This window comes from Rhinolophus hipposideros, assembly GCF_964194185.1.
Source record: "Rhinolophus hipposideros genome assembly, chromosome: 4".
Classification (NCBI taxonomy): Eukaryota; Metazoa; Chordata; class Mammalia; order Chiroptera; family Rhinolophidae; genus Rhinolophus; species Rhinolophus hipposideros.
This window is the reverse complement of record NC_138050.1, coordinates 54,905,716-54,927,443: the sequence shown is the minus strand read 5'-3', so window position 1 is coordinate 54,927,443 and position 21,728 is coordinate 54,905,716. Positions and strand designations below refer to the sequence as shown.

At 35.8% G+C, this 21,728-nt stretch overlaps 1 protein-coding gene across 5 annotated transcripts in view; it reads left to right on the top strand.

Annotated features, from left to right (window-relative positions):
* Positions 1 to 21,728, top strand: part of MYO16 (myosin XVI) — a 562,776-nt gene that overhangs the window by 218,410 nt on the left and 322,638 nt on the right. For all 5 annotated transcript variants that reach the window (XM_081047109.1, XM_081047110.1, XM_081047111.1 and 2 more), the window contains 2 exons: positions 6,268 to 6,392; positions 14,558 to 14,683. In XM_081047109.1, coding sequence (XP_080903235.1) covers positions 6,268 to 6,392; positions 14,558 to 14,683 — 251 coding nt within the window. The remainder of the gene's footprint in view (positions 1 to 6,267; positions 6,393 to 14,557; positions 14,684 to 21,728) is intronic.

Below are 21,728 nucleotides of genomic sequence, written 5' to 3'. Positions count from 1 at the left end.
GAAAATCCCACACTTCTGCCTCTTTGTTCCCTGTGGTCTTTGTTTCCTCCAGATTACTTGTATCAAAAGGTTTATTCTGAGGATAGCTGAGAATAATAGTAATTATTCTTAGCAGCCATGAATTCCAAAAAAAAAGTCTCATTAACTTGAAAGCAAGGTAAGTACCGTTATTTTCATTAGAGAAAATGTGAGCTGAGCTTTGCTATTGAAATTCACGGAGTCACGGCTTGCAAGGGTGACAGAAGCAGCCTGGGGTGCAGGCTGTGTGGTCATTTCTTCTTCTATATCTCCCTCACTCCTTGTGCCCACTACGAGGTGAGGAATCATGTGCTCTCTTCACATCTTGTCAGCTGTGAGGCAGGTTCATGACTTGTAAAGGAATGAACTTAGTTATGCACATTCCACCATTGGAGGTTTATTATTTGGACATCCGCAAAACTTGACTTGTAGTCACATGATTCGGAATTGGCATGAAGTACTTGACTGTCTTTTGTTTAGCTTTACCAGCTATGTGATGGCTTCCTGTTCTTCTTACTTTCTGAATTTCTAACAGCCACTGTAATAAATACTTCCCTTGGGAAACTAAAACTAAGTATCTTTATTTACAAAAGAATTAACGTTACTTATAAACCTTTCCAACTCTTTAAAGGATTTTGTTCGATAAGACATCTTAGTATTTGCAGAAGCAGTGTTATCTATCCTATCTAAGTAAAAATAAGTGTATTCCTTTGAGGGGTTGCTTTAAAAATTATTAAGAAAAAAATGATTAAGAAAAAAAAGAGATGAGAGGAAGATACTGATTCTGAATGGTTAGTAGAAACTGTCACAGTGATGGTTGTCACAATCAGTCTGTAAAATACACATTTGCTGGAACAAATTCAATGTAGTATCTTTTACATTTTTCATTCTCTTTTCCATTTGTCACTGCTATTGCCCTGGCCTTGCCATGCATCTGGCCCTGCATCCCCTCATTCACAATCTGCTTCCTTTTCTGCCAGTGTCCCTCCTACTTATCTGTATCAGCTGCCGCAGTTCCAGTAAATACTATCTAATTTGATCTATTCTCTGGCCCCCTGGTTGGTGTACTTTTAGAGTTATCTACTGTGACAGTGTGGGCCAATGTCCTCAGTGATTTCTAATATTCCAAGATGAGAATATTCTTTTTAGTTGATGCTCCATGTTTCAGCACTGCATTCTTGTAACTAGGTGGTTGCCATCCTTGAATTTTCACGCTGCATCACGCAGTTTCAAATCAGAGTACTTATCATGCTGTCACATCAGAATGCATGTGGCAGGAGGCTCAGGCGAGGTTGTGAGCAAGTTGATTACATGGAAAATCGCTGGTCACAAGTTCTAATTGTACTGTCAACGCCGACATACACTGTACACCCGGGCACAGCAATTAACCTCGGCTCACCGCCTGAGCTTTCCAGGCTGGAAAATGAGACAACCACGGAGGGCTGATTGAGCATTTGATGCATATTATATCTCTAGTGCAGGGCTAACCAGCTGGCATTCAGGGAAAGCAATTGATTATAAAATGAGCCAGTCGGGAAAGAAGGTGCTGCAGAGACAGCTCAAGATGGCCCAGGAGACGTGCTCACCCTGGGAAAATATATGTATATTTGTATTTTTACCAAGTCCCTGAAAAATAAATAAAACAAAAACTTTGCTCAACATACATCATCGTCCACTGCCCTTTCTCCTTCATTTCCAATTCGTCCTTTTAGAACTAGTAACTCACATTTATCCTCCTGAGTGTCTCCTCTCCTCTTCTCAGCCCACTGAAGTTTGGCTTTCCAAGGACCGACCTGCTGGAAAGGTCCTTGCGGTGAGTGCCCTTCCTCCTTGGTTCTCTGTTCCGTCGTCGCTTTTCTGTTCTCCTCCATGACCTCATCTCTCTGTGACAGTTTGATCACTTTGATCATGTTATGAAAACTCACTCATCTGCAATGATTTGTTCATACTTTTCCTCCCTTCTCTTCCAGCTTCGACTTAGTTTCCTTTGGATGTGCCACTTGTACATTCAGTCCCCAAAATGTTGGTGGTTCCTGGGGCTTTGTCTTTAAGTGTCTTCTTTTATTACTTTAAACTATTCTGGTGTATCAGCCACTGTGCTTTGTGTTCTTACCACCTGCCTGCACCCAAGAATATTCCTGCAGCTGAGATATCTTTCAAGACGGTCATCCTTATGTATGCCGTTTTATTAAGTGTTTTGAATTGGATATCAGACAATTTGAAATAACGTGTCCAATATGGAACTTACTGCTGCCCTTTCATAGTCTATCTATATTCCATTTTACCGTAACCCAGCTGGGAACCCAAGTATCTAACATCACTTTTCTTCTAACTTCCTCAGACTACATTGTCACCAAGTCTTACAGGTTCTCCTTCCTGGACGTTTCTCTGATATATGTACATCCTTCACCAGTTACGCTCTTACTGCCTTCGTTCAAATCCTGGTCTTTCTATTTTAGAACAGCTTCGAAAACTGGTCTTGTTGCCTCCAGTCTTAGCCTTCCTATTTATTCTTCAGCGGACTCCCAGATCAATCAGTCCACGCATGGCCTTGTATATTTCTTCTGCTTAATCAAATTCATTCAAAACGCTGTCCCTGCATCAACCTCTTCAGAATCACCCAGTATTAGGGTGAAAGTGCATCCCAGTTTGTCTGGGACGGTCCCACGTTATGCCTGTGGTCAGGGTTGGTGGAAGAGATTGGGGAGAGGGTTTCAGCCCCCTTTTGGCTTGAACATGTTTATTTCCCTTAGCTAAGACCAACTTCCTTTATTTGCCTGCTCAATTCTGTTGCTTCCTTCAAGTCTTAGATCTTTTAGAAAGCTTACTGTGAGACAAAAATTGGGGTTAGATGCACTTCTAGGAACTTATTAGAAAATCTTGTGCTGAAATCACAGGATGGGTCATTTTATAGTCAGAGTAATGATAAAATTATCTAGAACAGCAGCACAGAGTACCCCCAATACAGAATGGATAATGGAGTAAAGGAAATGTTGAAGTGTTACAAAAACAATCTCATCTTAAGAGGGACAGTTAAGGAAAGTTCAGGTAGGGTTCAGAGTGACTGGAGGTGTTAATGCACTTTCAGTTTTGCACAGACATCTATTGATATTATCAGATGTGATCAGGCAATAGTAATTAGTATCACATGTGATAACTTGTGAATTTCAGGTAAATTTTATTGTTTCTTATTTTCTAAATAAAAAAAAAATTACCAAGTTCCTATACGAATAATAAATCTAAGTAGGATTTCTATTATTTTTTTCAGGAAACAGTATGAAAATAAAATTTAGTTCCTTTAAAACAACAGAATTGGCCCATGATCCATTATGAAATAATCTTATTATGAACTATAGCTATAAGTGTTTTGGTTGTTTTTTTTCCAGGTGCAGCTTAAGAAATGTGTTTGACCAAGAAAAAAGGGATTTTTCATTCTATTATATTAGTAAAAATAAACTTGTGCTTTTTTTTTTCTGGACAAATAACAAAAATCTAAAAATCCCATTTATATGCTGTCATATTTGATTCAAAATTATGTTTTAAAATAATAGAATATAATGTCATAATATTCCACTCTGATATCTTCGTAACAGTGACTAGAAATAGATTGTTTTCCCATATGTACTGTAAATGAGTCTGAAATGAGTGATATCTAAACTTTGTTTTAAGTTGTGTCTTTCATCTTTGAGTTCCATTCTTATCACTCAATTTTAATTATATGTTTAAATAATTATCTAAAAGATACATATCACTTCAGTAAACAGGACAACATTTTAAAAGTTCACAAGATAATGTAAGCTTAGAGTAGAGTAATGTAGCCATCAGATTCTTCTATTTTAATGTGCAAAATTGAGCATTGACATCTGAGAAATATTTTCCAAAATTAACTCACATGTCAAATCCCATAATACTAAAAATAAGAATAGAGTGGCAGTTTTAGTTGGCTCTTAACAAACCTCAAATATGCCTATTAGGGAAATGTATTAATTCTTCTGAAATAACGTATGATTCAGAAGCTGAGATATGGTTAATGGCATTCCTCTTTCATGTTTCTACAAAAATAGATTGCTTTGAACAGAGTGTCTGAAACAAGTCACATTATTTAAATATTGCATTTAGCTTTATTTTGTCTTTTTAGGCAGATACTCTTAATTCTTAACACTTATTCACAATGATGGTGTTTTTTGTTTTTGTTTTCTTGGTCTTTTTTTGTTTTTTGTTTGTTTGTTTGTTTGTTTTAAGGAGGGCATAGCTCACAATGGCCCATGCGGGGATCCAACTGGCAACCTTGGTGTTATTAGCACCAAGCTCTAAGCAACTGAGCTAACCGGCTACCCTAACATTTTGCTTTATTTTGTTTGTTTCCTCTTTGCCTTCATATTGCAAAGACACTCTTAAATGAATGGCATATACGCCATATCTCAGAAGGCTGAGAAATAATGATAGCTCACTTTTACCGAACGCTTACTGTCAGCTAAATACTGTTTTATATGCTTTGTTATAACTCATTCTTATAACAACTAGGGAAATAAGGACTCTCAGCCCCATGAGGCAGAGAATAAGTTATCTGCCCCATTTGACACAAATAGTAAGTACAAGACACAGCACTAAAACCAAGGCAGGCTGACTCCTGAGGACCTATCCAGGCTCAGAGAACAAGCTATGCAGGGAGGGAGATGTGCTGTGCTCTCAGGTGAAATGACAACAGTATGCCTGCCACATGATAATATGATCTCTACCATGTAAACAGAGCTTATAAATATTACGTATATCTTTACTCCTTTGGGATAGATATTATTGTCTGAGTGATTGAGAATACAGAAGGCTGGACAGGTTAGATAATTTTTCCCAAGGTCACCTGGGGAAGTCAGCCACAACCCGGGCACGGCCAGGAGGATCACGCCAGTGACCTCCCATGCTCTCTGTCCAAGTTTGCAGTAAGGGCTCAATTAGGTAAGCGATAGGACGGTCTCAGACGAGTGGCTGTTCATAGCAGACTCTTGCAGGGAGGGAGATAGCATCATCATCATCATCATTACTTTTACTTGGAATAAGGTGAATTATTTCCCCTTGTTTAGGTTGGTGCAATTGTAATTGTGGTTTAAAAGGTTAAACATAATTGCAAAAACCACAATTACTTTTGCACCAACCTAATAAAAACCTGTGATGTCAGGAACCAATGCTAGGAATAGAGGATGCATAAATGAAGGGATACAAGCTGCCATGGAGATTGTACTATCATGAAAGCTGGGGTTAGAGCAAGTGCTGAATAGAGGTATAAACAGGAAATGAGCAGAATCTTTGATGCATAGTCACCCACCTGCACCAAGTCTGACTACCCTGCTTCCCTGAAAATAAGACCCAGCCGGACAAACAGCTCTAATGCATCTTTTGGAGCAAAAATTAATATAAGACCCGGTATTATATTATATTATATGAAGTATTATATTATACCTGGTCTTATAGTAAAATAAGACCGGGCCTTATATTAATTTTTGCTCCATAAGACGCATTAGAGCTGATTGTCCAGCTAGGTCTTATTTTCGGAGAAATATAGTATCATTTCTTCACTCAATGTTAGTTTTTTTTTTTTCAACGTGAAAAGTCAAGAAATGATCAGTTGGGGTATCCTTTTACAAGAACTTTATTTTGAAAACATTTCAGATGTACAGGAAAGTTGCAAAGAAAGTACAGAGTTTCCATATACCCTTCCCATAATATTGACAGTTTACACAGCCAGGGTGCAGTTATCCAATCTAAGAAATTATCATCGGCATAGTATGATTAACTAAACTACAGACTTTATTGAGATTCTTCCAGTTTTTGCACAAGAGTTGTTTTTTTTTTTTTTCTATTCCAGCATACTACATTTTTTTAGGAGCAACTATTTTGGCCTGAAAATCATAAAGAGTAAAAACTATATCTTGTTCCAATTCAGTACAAGTACTTTAAAATGCTTTGGATGTTGTGTGTTGATTAATACTAAAGCAGATATCCATTGAGAACCTGACATGTATAAGGCATTCTGTCACATCTCTGGGATATAATAAGAGGAAAATTATTCAAGACTATCCTCTAGCTGGAAACAGAATACCTCCAAGAGAAGCAATTATAGTGCTCTGAGTGAGAATTGAAACTGGAAGTGGGGCTTCAAAGACTAACATATTGAAAGAATGTAAGATAAAACTGTTTACCCCAGCAGCTGAGAAGCATCTCTATGTTCTGTTTGAAAGTCTCTTTTCCTCCTAGGAGTGGATCTGACCTCACTGCGCCACATGAAGCTTCAGAGACCAATGAATATGTTAACAGACATCAAACACTTCTTATCATGTGGAGGAAATGTTAACGAGAAAAATGATGAAGGAGTAACACTGGTAAGTTAATATACTTGACTCAGAAATATTGCTTAAATGGAGAATTTAAGTTTATTTTTAAAATATAGAAATGAATATAATTAACGTATAAATAATATCTTATTTTTTGATCATAAAAGTAATGTATATTCATTGTAGAAATTTTAGAAAACACATAAATGTGCAGGGGAAAATGCAAATCACTTATGCCACTACCCAGAGAAAACCGATGTTTATATGTTGATATATTTTCTTTCAGTCTTCTTTCTTACGTATGTTTTTCCTAAAAATTTAGAAGATTTTTTTATGCATTCCTTTGTCAGTGTGATTTTTGAGATGAACTTATAGGAAAATGTTTTTATTTTAATTTTAAGTAAAACAAACTATGGGTGAGTTTGTGGAATGAATTTCTAAATTCAAGGGAATGCCTTTCATTATTTTTTTTTATTGCTATCAGTCATGGCTGCAGTGAGTGAAAAGCAGAGCAATTAAATTTGGATTAGTGTTTATATAAGGATAATGTTCAAACATCAAAATAACATTTGTTCTTGTTGACTCAAAATTTACCTGGACTGCGCATGCTGGGGTTAAAATTAATTATGCTGGTAACATTATAGCTCAGCGGTCAAAAATGAAGGTAAACTAGGGCAGCAGAAGAGAGTATGACGCTCTGAAGCATGGGAGGGGGTTTGAACCAGTGACTCAGCTTCTACCATGGAAAAAATATGGTGTGAGGTTGAACACAGCAGATAATGAACGTTCAGTGGCCCTGAGGCAGAGCCTGGTGTGGTATGATTGAGAAATAGCAAGGAGGCCAGTTTGGCTGAGCAACGTAAAGGAAAGCAGAGTGATAACCAGGATCAGATCATGCAGGGTCTTGTGGGCCTGTGTGAGGATAGTGGCAGCTACTCGGAGCGAGATAGGAACACAATGGAAGGTTCTGAAGAGAGGTGGGACCCGATTGTACTTCAGTTCTGAAAAGATCACTGCCCCTGACTGCTGTGCTAAGGACGGACTGTAAAGGGAAAGGGTGTAGCTGAGAGTTCAATTAGGAGGTGTTTCCAGTATTCTAGGCAAGTGATGGTGATAGAAGACAAAGGTGATAAAAGTGGAGGTGGTGAGAAGTTGCTAATCTCAGTCTACATTAAAGGAAAATCCATTGGAATTTCCTGATGGAAAGATGGTGTGAGAGAAAGAAAAGACTTCAAAATGACTCCAAGTATTTGTAGCTTGAACAACTGGAGTGATGGAGTTAACATCAAATGAGATAGAGAAGGCTGAAGACTGAGCTTAGAGCAGGAACGATGAGGATGGTTTTGGAAATGTAGAGTGGGAAGTGCCTCTTAGCCATCTTCATGGAGATGTTGAGTTTGTGGTCGAATATTGAAGTCTGATATTCAGGAGATGTCTAGATTGAAGGAATAATTTTGGGAACATTAGCATATGCATGATATTGAAAATCCTTGACCCTGGATGAAATTAAGAATTTGATACAGAAAGGAAAAGGAATTGGGACTGTGCCTTGAAGCTTCGGAAGAAGTGGAAGATCCAGAAATGAGATAGGAAGGGGCAATTCCTAAGGTAAGAAGAAAACCAAGAGAAAGAGGTGTCCTGGGAGTTAAGTGAATGAAGTGTGTCGAGGAGGACGAAATGATAGGCTATTAAATACTACTGAGACGTCAAGTAAATGGAGATGGCAAATTTGCTATCAGACTCGGTAACGTGGCGGTCATTGGTCTTCTCATCTAGGTTAGTTTCAGTGGAGTGAGGGGTCAAAATTCAGCTTGAAGTGGGCTATTTAATTAGTAGTTCATTTAACACATGTACTAGACTAATGTCTAACACACACTAGAAACCCAAAAGAACCTTTGTTTCTTCATTTGGCAGAAGACATTACAACTTTACATATATGTGTGTATATATATATATACACACACATATATATATATAACTTTAAATGTATATAAATACATATTTATATAAATACATATTAATATATATACAACTTTAAATATATTTTAAAATCACTCTTAAATAAAACTAATGTACATGCTTCAATCACTATTGAATAAAAGGACCTACCATACTTCAGTAGAAAAGCTATTGAAATAATAAATATGGAGCAATAGATTGCTGTTATTTTCAGCCATCTTCAATTTTGACATTCCTTGTGACATGTCATTGAACAGAAGGCATAAGCATTGCTAATAATCGTTCAGTTATAACTAAATCTCATGGTACTCATCTGTGAGCTTTTTACAAGGAAAGTAACAATGAATGGAAAACTAGCAAGATGACCCTTGGAGATCAGAGCATTTAGCAAATGGTTGTTTAGTTTGATTCTTTGGTCTAAATTGTTTAGTCTATTATGTTAATGACTGCCATCTCTGGAGTTGTCTTTCGGTAAAGCACATGTGTATTGTGCATTTCTGTCTATTGTTGGTGATAACATAAGAAGACAATTTTGTCCTTAGAACGATTTCTGTATCCTGAGTTGGAATGTCAGTGGTGGTACCAAATTAGGCATAATTTCCCACGCTGTTAAATTGCTGTGCAAAAGAAATGAAATTATCAACAAAAGGCTCAATGGAAATAAACTTCCAGTAAAATGTTTTTTATCTTGTCTCTTCCTTCTTTTTTAGAATATGCAATAAAAATAACCAAATATTTTATAGCTCTTTTAAAAAGATCTCTTAGTTTATATACTAATATTCTTCTTAAAAGAAAACATACCTTAGAAAAGGATACAGTGCAAAAAAAAAAAAAAAAGAAAAAAATGTCACATTACAGAACATGAAATTGAGTTCCTGAGTTTGAGTGTATAAATGCTCTTGGAAAATACTGCTGTAATAATTAGCATATGTATCACAAAATGATGGTTCTTTACTGTTTTATCACAGAATCTTATGTATCACATCTGGCCTTGCGACATAGGTTTTTGGAAAAGAATTATTCATGAGATGTAAATATCAAGCAATTTCATTTTTGTTTTGTTTTTTTGTTAGTTCAGTAGTTCTGTTTCATCTCTTACTTCTGGATGAAGACTTAGCTAGTGCCATCAGCTTAATGGTCATATTTAGGAAATACAGCTTTTATGGTTACTTTGTGTGACAAAACGTAGCCTCAAATTTAGAGATCACAGTGTCTGAACCCATGTAATAATGAATACTCCTGACTGGCATAAAATCAAAGCTCGTTGATCATTATATGCCATACTCTCCTTTAACCACATGATGTAGCCCATGAATCCCTTGTCAATATAATATTTTTAAGTAATAACAAAAATGGTGCATAGAATTACAAAGACAGCCAGTTATGCTGAAATATGGTAATCATAATATTGAAATTAAATATGTGATATGTAATGCTTGTGCTTCTTTATTAATTAATGCATTAAATAACAGATCTAATAATTACCATGATTTTACAGTAGAGTTGAACCTCGGTTATACTTTGAGAGATCTGTTATAGCAGTACTGGGACAGGACAAATCATAATTTCTTCTGATAGTGATGTCATGGCTGTGCTGCCTTGCTTGTCATTGAAGAATTTGCTGAATTTCAGTTAGGAGTTAGAAAAAAAAAAGTAAGCATTGTCCCACCCAAGGTTGCAAAACCCCTGAAATCTACCTACAGATCCTGCAGGGCACTGTGAGCAGGCCCCAATGTGAAGTACCCAGATTTCAGTTAAATCTTGATCATGCTCCTGGAGTAGTGCTCCCTCAGATTAAGAAGTCCCTGAAAGGGAGGGTGGACATGATCAACTGTGTCTCTCCTGCCACTTCTTTTCCTCTTTGGGGTTTCTGAAATTGAAGATGGGGAAGAGAGGAGGAGACAGATGGGCAAGAAGAGATGAATGCTGAGGTCTGTCAGCTCTTCACTATTGTGATGTTCTTCTAAACCTTCATTTTCCAGGAAAACATTGTAGTTACACAGAAGCGTTGTAACTGACCTGAGCAATTCCTGAGTATTTGCCCTTTTTTGATATTATAGAAAGCTTGTTGTTGATAATCATTATATGTAACTCTCTGATATTTCACCACATTCCTACAAATGGAATTCTGATTGTACAATCTTGAACTTTTCTTTCAAGTTATTGATGCATATTGTCACACTAGGTTCCACTATTATGTGGGAGTAGTCATTTTCATAGATCCTTAGTTTTTCTGGTACGCACAATTAATGTCTAAAGTGATTGCAAATAATTTGCAATTATTTAATTCCTAACAATGGGTCTCTTTTGATATATTTATAGGCTAGTTGTATTTTTGCTTTAGTAAATTGACTCTCAGTTTACTTATTTAATATTTATTAAGACATGGTCATCGTTTTTATTAATTTCTATGAACTTTGTATATTTTAAAGATACTAACACTTTGAGATACCTGTTGCAATTGTTACTCCGGTTTATTATCTGTCTCTTAATTTTGCTCATTGTTCAGTGCATACATTTTAATTTTAATTTGTTGGTGCCTATCATTTCCTAGATGTGAATTTTGCTGGTTTCTTAAACTTTCTGAGTCATAATTTTCTCCTCCTTTAAATTGTAATAATAATAGCTCCTACACTGCGTGACAAGCAGGTCTAACAAGATGCATCTAAATTGCTAAACGTTTTATCTAGTTAGTATATCATGAGTGCTCAATAAAGTTAGCCATTATGTGATCAAAGCATATTATAGCATGGAAAATATTCAATATACTTAGGTAAGATTAACTTTCAATGAGTAAATACGTAATGATCCTAATTTTGTAAAAGAAGTGGCATGCATATGTGTTGTTACATGGAAATAAAGAAGTGACATGCATATGTATTGTTACATAGAAATAAATCACCAGAATGTCAAAAGCAATTATCAGGAAAATGCAATGTCAGTATATTTTTTATTTTCTTTTTATATTTTATATATTTTTAAAACTCTGTAGAATAAATAAATACAAACTAATTTATAATTAGAAAAACATCTCTGGATTTTACCTGAACAGATCCTTGATAGGGACCTAGAACATGTCACTGCTAAAGCAAGGCTGGGCCATCATGACGTCATTCCTGAATGACTGTTCTGTGTGGGTTAAACCCTCTCCAGAGCAATCGATGCCACTGAGAACCAGCATTTAAAACATAATCACTGATACTTACTTTTATTTTTAGAGCTATTGTGGGAGTACTATTTTACAATATTAGAACTATTGTTTATTTGGGAAAATTGTTTTAAAATCTCTCACTTTAGAAAAAAGATCAGCAGTTTATATTTTCTAGCAATTAAAGCTGTCATTAAGTGAAATAAACCACCTGCCAAAGTGTGAGATAAGGTGGTATGAAATCGATACAATGTTATGGGCTTTGACCTGATGCAGTGAAAAGAGGGTCCTTGTAGGGGGTAAGAAATAAGATGTACTCACGACCCTGTTCTCTGTCTGCGCCCAGGCCTGTCACTACCTATGTGAGGGGCAGGCAGAGTTAGAGAGGATCCTGGCTCGGTAGGCTTCAGACGTCTGACTGGAGTCCAATACTCTTGTTACCTGAAAAATATCAGGACCTGCTGATGGTTTTGCAAAGTCTGCAGAAAGGCGACAGCCAAGATTAGCAAATATGGCTGTGCCTACATGGGTGGTGTGTCAAGGGAAAACCAAAGCAAGTGTGTAAGTAGTGTGTGCGCATCTTCTAGAGACAAACGTTTTAATACAAGATTAGTATGTGGGGGAGAAAGTGGGTGACAGGAAGAAGAAAAATTGTGTATTAAAACAAAGAAATTATGGGGTGAATGCAAGGTTTGTTAGGACCATTAATATTGCAGTCAGCCTTGTAGCCTGGCCAATTTGGATGTCCACTCTCCTTTGCTATTTCAAAATGTCAGTTCTGGAGAGTGCTGAAGAAAGTGGTTTCAGACCACCGTGGCCATGCTTCCCTGGACTAGTTACCTAAATGATGAATCCACAACTTCTTCATCTGTAAAAATAGGATAATAACTGTATCACAGGCTGTACAGAACAGAAGAACTAATTTATAACTTTTATGCCTTGTGGTTGTGAAACCATTCTAAGGTCTTGTCCTGCGTTGTACCTAAATAGGTGATTTCCAATTTGGCATAATTTTCCATGAGAACAGTGCTTCCACGTGGCTGCTGCCAGTTCTCCACAGAAACAACAACCCCCTCTGTTTCTCATAAGACCCCATTAAATAGCAGGGGAGGAGTATTCTGAGACACCATAGCGATTTTGGCAACCGTTATCTTCAAGCCGTAGTCAGGACAAAGTAGGAGTATAAATTCCATTTCAGAAAAAAAACATTTTTTTAATTTTATATATTTTTTTAACTCTGAGTCTAACTTTATGATGAGAAACTATACCCCATGGAGTCTGGTGACTTGCTCATGCGTTGAGAAATTGATTGCCACAGAATCAAGGTAAAAAGGTTTTACGCTGCTGCTATTTTATCATGATGAGTTTAAACAATTATGTTTTCTCTTGTGATGATGCACTCAGAATTAGGCTTTTTGTTTTTTGGTTTGAGATTTCCTATGGTTAAATTTGCCTGTCTTCAGAGATGTCTCTGGTAGCTCCTGCTTTGGATAGCTTTTCTACTGAGCAAGCCACGACTGTCTTCCTTCTCGTCTCTTCCTTATGAGCAGTGCGTGTGAGGACTGGCTGAGAGTTGGGCTACATTTTAAATGGTGGAACCTAATTTTTCCTCCATGGAAAGCAAATCTATTCATAAAAGGATTGATTCTATGAATCTGACATTTTTATCAAGTGCTAACCAACTAATGGACATATTCTTATTGCAGTTTTAAATTAAAAGTGAAAATCTTTTGAGATGCAGATGTTAGTGTATCTATAGCGTAACCTGCCAAACATTGACTCAAATAATTGATTCAAATAATGTAGAATAAATTTAGAAGTGGGTGAAAGATTAGTTGTCTAGGAGAACAAGTGTATAAAATTGTGTGTCTCTTGAATACCTGTGGATATGTTATTCTTGGGACTTTTTTTCTAGAAGATTAATGAGATGAATTCTGTATGTAACAAAGCTTGGGTAGATGTGAAACTTAATCTCTTAATGTTTATGCCTTAAATTAGATGAATTTATTCTAATGAAAGTATAAGAAATAAACGTATAATTATCACTATAGGTTGAGGAATGTTAAGTTCAAAGGTAGAAAAGCAAATGTTTTTGCTGAATTTTATCAACAGATGTGTATATATATATATATATATATATATATATAGAGAGAGAGAGAGAGAGAGAGAGCGAGAGAGAGAGAGAGAGAGAGAGATGTGTATATCTATATATATTTAATAAGACTTTTTGACTTTCCTGTAATTTCATTTTTGTAACAAAAATGGAAGAGAAGATACAAAATTCCATGCTATAAAACTAGAAGCTGTTGTTTTTACTATTTTTAAATTAGTTTTTTTCCTTTCCTTGTAGTTTCCTCTTCTTAATTATTATGATTACAAAATAAATCATGTAGTTAGTTAATAACCTAATTTAAATTGAGTTTGCTGATAATTTACTCACTCACATAAAGGTTGTTGCCTTAGAAACAGGAATTCCCCCATCTGAAAAGTTTGAAAGATTCTACAACCTAATCTCATCATTGTAGTTCCTGAAGCCTCATTTGTAAACTTCAGGTTGCATTAAGAAACTAAACTGGGAGAATGTTCAAAGATAGCTACATAATCGTTTTAAAGTCTGTCCAAATTAATTCATCCTTTCTAGTTTTCTTGTCCCTTTTACATGTATGTAAACATCACAGTGATCACATTTCTTGTTATCATTTATATCTTTGAATCCCTCTCGTATAACACCACATATAATGCTGGAATTGTACAACTAGTCAATACATGTTTGACTTTTGTGTAAGAAGTGGTCAAGTACTGAATTATTTCATTTTGTATTTAAAAGTGTTTGTATTATAGTAGAAAGGGACACTGGAGAGGAAAATAGGAATTACATGAAAAAATGCAGTCAGAAGGAAAATAATAAATAATTAAACCATAAGCCTTTTTTAAAAAATGATGATATTCACTTGTACCAAATAAATAAAATCATATATGTTGCTTTTCTTAAAGAACTCTGTATTTAGATTCAATACTGATTAAGTAGCTCTCTTTAAACACTAATAAAACTGTATTGATATTCCTACTTTTTTAAGATGAATAACAAAATATATATTTGTTGCAGTTACATATGGCATGTGCAAGTGGCTACAAGGAGGTTGTATCCCTTCTCCTGGAACATGGTGGAGACCTCAATATAGTAGATAATCAGTACTGGACCCCGCTCCACTTGGCAGCAAAGTATGGCCAGGTAAAATGATTTCCTGAATTATTTTTAAAAAATCATTTTATAATCAATGCATCATTTCATGTTTAATTTTGTTTTTATTTCAGATCATATACTAATCATTATGTAATTTGACCTTTTTTTGCTTTTTAAATTTATTTTCAATTACAGTTGAGATACAATATTGTATTAGTTTCAGGTGTACAACACAGTGATTAGATATTTATATACTTTACAAAGTGATTGTCCTGATAAGTATAATATGACTTTTAATAACATCATCTTACTAAACATTTTTTAGTGATTGAAATGAAACATTTACTTTTAGAAGGACACATAATAGCATGCATCATCAGGACGCTACACATTGTAGTCAAAGTCATTGGAGAAATAATGAAAACTTATAAACATTCTTTATAATATGTACTTAATGAAATTTTCTTCATATTATGTAGTCCTTATGAGCTCACTATTTCATGAGTCTGTAATAATTTTGTTTTCTACAGTTAGTAAATGTAAAGCAAAATTACATTTTATATTTTGTTTTTCTCTATTAATTATATTTCATTTTAATCAGTGAAGAATGAGTAGCAGACTTCTTTCTTTGATTGATTTCTTTGAATTGAGTTACTATTGCACAAATTAATTTCTCAGTAGGTACCACTATATCATAAAGAAGAAGCAAACTCTAACTTTTAAATGATTTACATGGGTGAATGTGACAGCGTAGTTAATAATAATTCATTAATATTAAAATCAATTTATAAACATGTATACATTTTTGTGGTAGAGAAGTACTTAGTAGTAATAATATGAAAAATAACTCAGTTTTACATATATATATATATATATATATATATATATATATATATATATATGGAGATTTAGGCTAAACTTGTTGGTTTCCAAATGTTCGTTTGAGGTAACAATCACACTCATTGAATTTATAGTAAGTTAAATCCCTTAGATACCAACCAGCATGAAAAATATCTGTCCTAAAATTTGAGTAGTGCAATTGTTGAAAAAATTAAAAATATTTTCATTTAAGCATTTTAGAAAAAAAAAACCTTGCTTGGGGAAGGTCCTCAAACTAATAAAAACATGGTTTGCCTTTGACAGCATTTTCTGTAGGAAAAGGTTTAGTCATTAAGTAAATACTTTCAACAGACTATTAACAAGCCCCAAAGTGTGCTTTTGGCAAGTGTGTGTGTGTGTGTGTGTGTGTGTGTGTGTGTGTGTGTGTGTGTAAATAAATGAGTGGTTTAAGGGGATGAGGCTGCAGGGAGTGGAAGTCATTGGCCTCAGTGGTCCAGGGTCCCCAGGTCCCACTAGGCCACGGGAGTGGTGGGGGATCCATTCTCCTATACTCCGTTTCTAGCACAGCAACGGCCTGGATATTGAGTGAGAAGTTTTCTCATTAGGTAAAAACAGAGAAGCAAACATATAAACAAATACTCTTTCCTAGAACACAAATGGTTGTCCTTTGCTGAGGAAATGGTAATCAGTAGATTATCAAAATGTGCCCATTATAGTCAGGGATTGCTTCTGGAAGGAGCTAAGTCTGGAAGTGAATGATAGTTTGGTAAAATGTAACATAGCAGAACACTACCCCAACTTGAATGAATCAAGGCTCCCATTTTACCCAACTTTTCACTTTTCTTGATTGGGATTTTAAATTTTGGATCAATATCATTTTCTTTTTTTTTCAATATCATTTTCAAAAGGAACAAATTGGCCCCCTTTAACCACTTTTATGAGATAATAAATTCTGGAGGACTAGGACTCGATTTTGAAAAGGTTATTTAAATATATCACTATTTTTGTTATTAGAAATTTAATGTTTTTTATCAAAACCCAGTATGTGGTTTATATTTCATTTGGTTGAAGGTCAAATGAAACATTTGTTATGAATTTGTGTATTTGTATTTTTTAGTTCTATGATGTCCATTTGGTTCTTTTTTTAAAAAAACTTCTATGTCATTGATGAGATTTTTTATTTTTTCATTTGTTTCAAGAGAATTTATCATTGCTTATTGAAGCATTCTTATGATGGCCACTTTAAAATTATCATGAAAATACTCCAGCAGATAATCATGCTGTTCTCATCCAAGTGGTAATTTCCTGATCTTGGTATGATGAGTGCTCTCTAATTGTATCTTGGACATTTGAGCTATTAATAGAATCTTGGTTTTATATAAATCTTCTATGTTAGCCAGCAGTCACCATCTTTAGGTTTAGCACATAGGTCCTGGTCTACTCGAGTGGGAGGTGGTTCCAATGACAGTTTACTATTCAGAACCTTTGAAGTACTATTTTGGCATACTTGGTTTATCTGGTAGCCAGCAGGAGCTGGGGGTGCTCCTTCTGGTTCCTGCTAGTGCCCCCTGAAGAGACAGATGATTTTTTCCTAAAGTAGGCTGTTCCGTGTCTCTTGGTGGGGTAGGGGAATCTTCCTGGGTTCAAAAAGACTTTCAGGGCTGAGGCCTGTCGGGGCATGCTTCCTCTTGCAAGCGCCCCTCACAGCCTCTTCTCTCTTGGGGGAGAGGGGTCTCAGGCTCAGTGGAAAGAGCACTGCTAGGTTTGGGGTGGGAAACACCCTGGATGGAGATGTCTTCTTCTTTTGGGTGTGAGGATATAGGTCACCCTGCTGCTCTGTGATTCCTCCCTTCTTGAGGTCCTGAGCCAGTTTACCTTCATCCTTCCACGTTTCAGAGTTCTTTTTGGGTTGCTTGTTCTTTCCAGGGTTTATTAGTGTAATGATCAGAGAGGACCAAGAAGAAACCAGTCTGAGTGGATGTGTTTGAAAATAACTGTTTGTGTTTTGAAAAATAATGTTTTCTGAAAGTCTTATAAAGCTTGAGAAAGTGTGATGAGAAGAAATTAAGTTATGATTATTTTCACATGAAACCCACCTATGTGGCAGAGTAGAAATAAATATGAATGTCTATGATCATTTTATTATAAAGTATCTATTGCTGTATTTGGTTCTGCTTGATAAGCATGCCTAAATGTGACCCAATTTTTCTTGACTCACATTTTGAAAGATCAGCTAGATATTTCCATTCATATCCTGGAAGTTATACTGGTTAAGGCAGAAAGAAGTAGTGACTATCAGAAATTTTATCCCTCAGGCAATCAGATGAAGCTTCCAAACCTTTTCAAAGAAATTCAGAGACACAAAAGTATACCTATAATTTCAGAGGTCAAGAGTCCTCCATGAAAACAAGGCATAGTCATTTCAAGAGTTCATAAGAAACCCTACTCTGCAGAAATGGAAACTTTTAGCTGAAAAATGCATTTTTAAAGGTCCTGTAAGAGATCTTTATTATATGCTAAGTGTTCAAAGGCAAAAATCACAGTCAAATAAAATGTGTGTCTTGGAGAGAGACACGTTTTATATAACCATGACAAAAGATTAAGGAATATATTAAACTAATAAAACAGGTTAGCTCTATAATAAAAAAGATTTGTACTTGGTTTTAATGATGAAAGTACATTTTTTAAAACATTAGTTTACACAGTTACGTTTAACAATTAAAAAAAATGGTTTAATGATTAACATATATGCCAGATATGATCCCTGTCACACTTCAATGATATAAGATAAACCCAGTACAATTGCTACTTCCTTTATAAAGCTTCCTGTCACACAGAAGTCATAAGAAGAACCACTGATTATTAATAAGGAAGAGAGAATATATTTGTGGATATCAGTACTCTCATACCATTTACCTGTCACATTCGAAAAACTTCCCAAACTTTTGGTTTTCCAAATCGGCGTTTTCAGCCTGGAGAAACATAGTCATGAAATTACATGTGATATATGATTCAAAAGTGCGTTTGCTTTGCAAGATGCAGAGTAATTAAGATTGATGTTTTCATTTCTACATCTCCAATGTGCTGCCTACATTTCCAACACTCATTATTTATTATTATTAAGTGAATTAAGAAACTTTTCAATTGCTCTGTTGTTTTCAAACCCAGTTGCAAAAATATTTGACCCCAACTTTTAAAAACCATTATTTCTCTCTTTTTTCTTAAATTCCTTATTCTTTTTCTTTTTTTTTCTTTTTTTCTTTTCCCAAGACACTCACCCTACACAAGCACACCTACATTTTATTTGTCCCAACTGAGCGATTATGCCAGGTTTGTTTTGAGGACTTCTATGGCCTACTCACTGGCTCTGAGTACCAGCTACTCCTTGCTGGCTGTGTTAACCTAACACGCCTTGATAATTCTCCTTCCATAAAGCCTTGCCCCAGGGTGTTCAATTAATAAGAACTTCCAATGCATCTGTTTGCAGGCGAGTTTTTACGTAGCTCAGAATATTGTTGAGAATAACAAAGGCTAATGCCTCATCGAAGCGTCAATGAACATGTGTCCTAGTCGATTGATCCAGTTGCTAGATTTGTGCAAACAGATGTCCAACATAATGGTTTCCAGAAATGGCCATTTACAGTGTGCAAATGAGGCAGATTTTAAAATAGTCTCACTGTTATCCTCTGCTTTTCTAGAAAATGACTAGTCATTAATTCAATATTTTCTAAATTCTTATACATTTTAGTACCAAGGATAGGGCCTGAGGATTATATGTATCTTTTCCATTTTTCTCCATTACATCTTCTGGAATGGGGTCTCTACCAGAATATAAACTCCAAAACAGCAGAGATTATATTTGTGTTGCCTGCTGTGCCATCCCTGTGTGCAGCAGAGGAACTGAAGGAATTTAATGGACAAATTAGTTAACCAAGAACTAGAAGCAAAGTTTTATGTATGTATGTATGCATTCATTCGTTCATTCATTCATTCATTCATTCATTCATTCATTTTTTATTTAAATTGAAGGACAGAGGTTAGCACTGCCCTTGACAAGGATAGAAGCAAAGCACTAATGCTGAGAGGTAGAATGAGGATTTTCTGTTAGAATATGTGACATCAGAACCAAACTATTCTTCCTCGATTCAAATTAAAAAAATAGCTAAGAGATTTGTGTTAATAGAAGATTTTGAGTAAATTGTATCTTGATTATTTTGTCAAGAATAGACCATGTACTCTCTAGAATTATTTTGAAAATTGTTCACCGATAAAATACCATTTAATAGTCATTTTGGAAATGATATTTTAGAAATAGGTTTTATTTGCCTATCAATTTATATGCTTGGGAAATTTATAATGTTCTAAAGACATTTACTATAAATGTATCTGTTCAGAAAAAAATGCTCTAGAAATGCTAATATTTTAGAAAGACTAATGGCATTTATTGAGACATTGATAGATAGCACTTTTACTTTCTTATAAATATCTTACAAATATAAATTTATTTCTGGAGAAGGTAGTTTATAATTTATAACATTATTTATTGTTGACATTTATACTGGCAGGGCATATGTATTTTAAAACCTCCCTTTATAAAAGAGATTCCGTTCTTGTCTAAAACTGGGAACTAAATAAGTTGTGTGAGTAACAATTCTTTCATGAGTTGTACACAGTAAAATAAAATTTGATTGTACTCTTATACATACTTTTAGTGTTTATAATAGGATATACTGCAACAAAAGATAAGAAAGTAATTGTAGAAATGCTAAACTCTAAGTATCCTTCCCTTCATATGTGTTTTGTTCACAACCTGCTTATTCCACAACCTGCTTATCTTGATGTTCAAAGGAGTCGTTTGTATTCTCAAATACATTTTTACCCAAGCACATTAGAATCGAGATATATTTTTTCTTCAGCTATTTCTTCTTTGCTTTGGAAAAAAATAAAAACTCTCTGGTTTTCCTCCTTCCTCTCTGAACATAGGATATTGATAAGCTCAGTGCTTTATCCTAGGTTCCCTATCTTCTCAACATTTACATGTCTGGAGGCAATTTCCATTCTGCTGCTTCAAATACTCTGCTTGCTCCTGGCTCCCAAAGCCTTCTCTTGTTTCTCTCCCACCACGTTCCAGGCCCCTTAAGGCCACTGCCCAGTGGGTAATCTTTATTAACCTGCTTTCAAGCTCCACTTGCGTACAGAGGGGATTGTCATCTACTCTTTCCCATCCCCAATCTGCTGCCCCTTCTCTGTTTCATCATTCGTTCATCCCCAAACTGGGCATTATTCTTTTCCTACCTCTCCATCCTCTCCCACATCTAATAAGACACTGAGCCCACAAACTCCGACCTAGTAAATGGTTTTGAGCTATTTGAGCTACAATCATAAGCAGTTCATCCGTACATCCTCATTGCTCCTTCTCTTGTCCATTGCTTCAGCATCTTTACATAAGGATTAACCTGCCAACCTCCCAACACAGCTCTCTGCCCCTCCCTACTCCATTCTCAACAAGGTGGCCACAGTAAGCTTTCTAGATGCAAAAATAACCAAACTATTTCAACACAGCATCTTTTCCGTTGCTGTTGATATGCAATGCCCACTCCAGGACACTTTATGAGCCTTCAGGTGCCTGGGCTTCTGCTTAATTCGCCACCTTTGTTCTTCTGCCTCCCCGCTACCAGGTTAGAGGACATAGCCATACTGAATTTGCAGTTTCTGGAATATGGCATCATGTACATCCCGTTTCATGTCCGTTGCTCTTCCTGAAAGGGTCATGTGGTTAAATAGTACTTACCTTGAAGGACTATGCTGAGATGTTGCTTCACTGGCTGTCTGTTTTAATTTCCCGAATTCTGGTGAAACGGCTCCTGTCATGTACCCTGTGCAACACCCTGAATCTCCTCTATCACATCACTTATGACAACGTGTCAGAATTGCCTCTTCCATCACTTGTATCACCCTCTAGTCTGTGACACCTGAGTGCAGGTCCAACGTCTGTTTCTTTATCAGCACAGGGCCTGACACACAGTCCTCAGTTACTATTTATTAGTGAGAGAGTCAGCAAGTGTCCTCGTTCCGCAGGTGCTTGCCTTCCTCAGTGGCTCATTGTGCATATGTGTGAATACATGTGTGAAGAGTAGACAGGTGAGCATACAGCTTGAAACTGCTTGACCAATGGGAGAAATTCCTATGGAGATATGCAGGAGATGCTTGGCACATGCAAGGTGTTGGGCAGGTCTGGAAATAGATTTGTGAT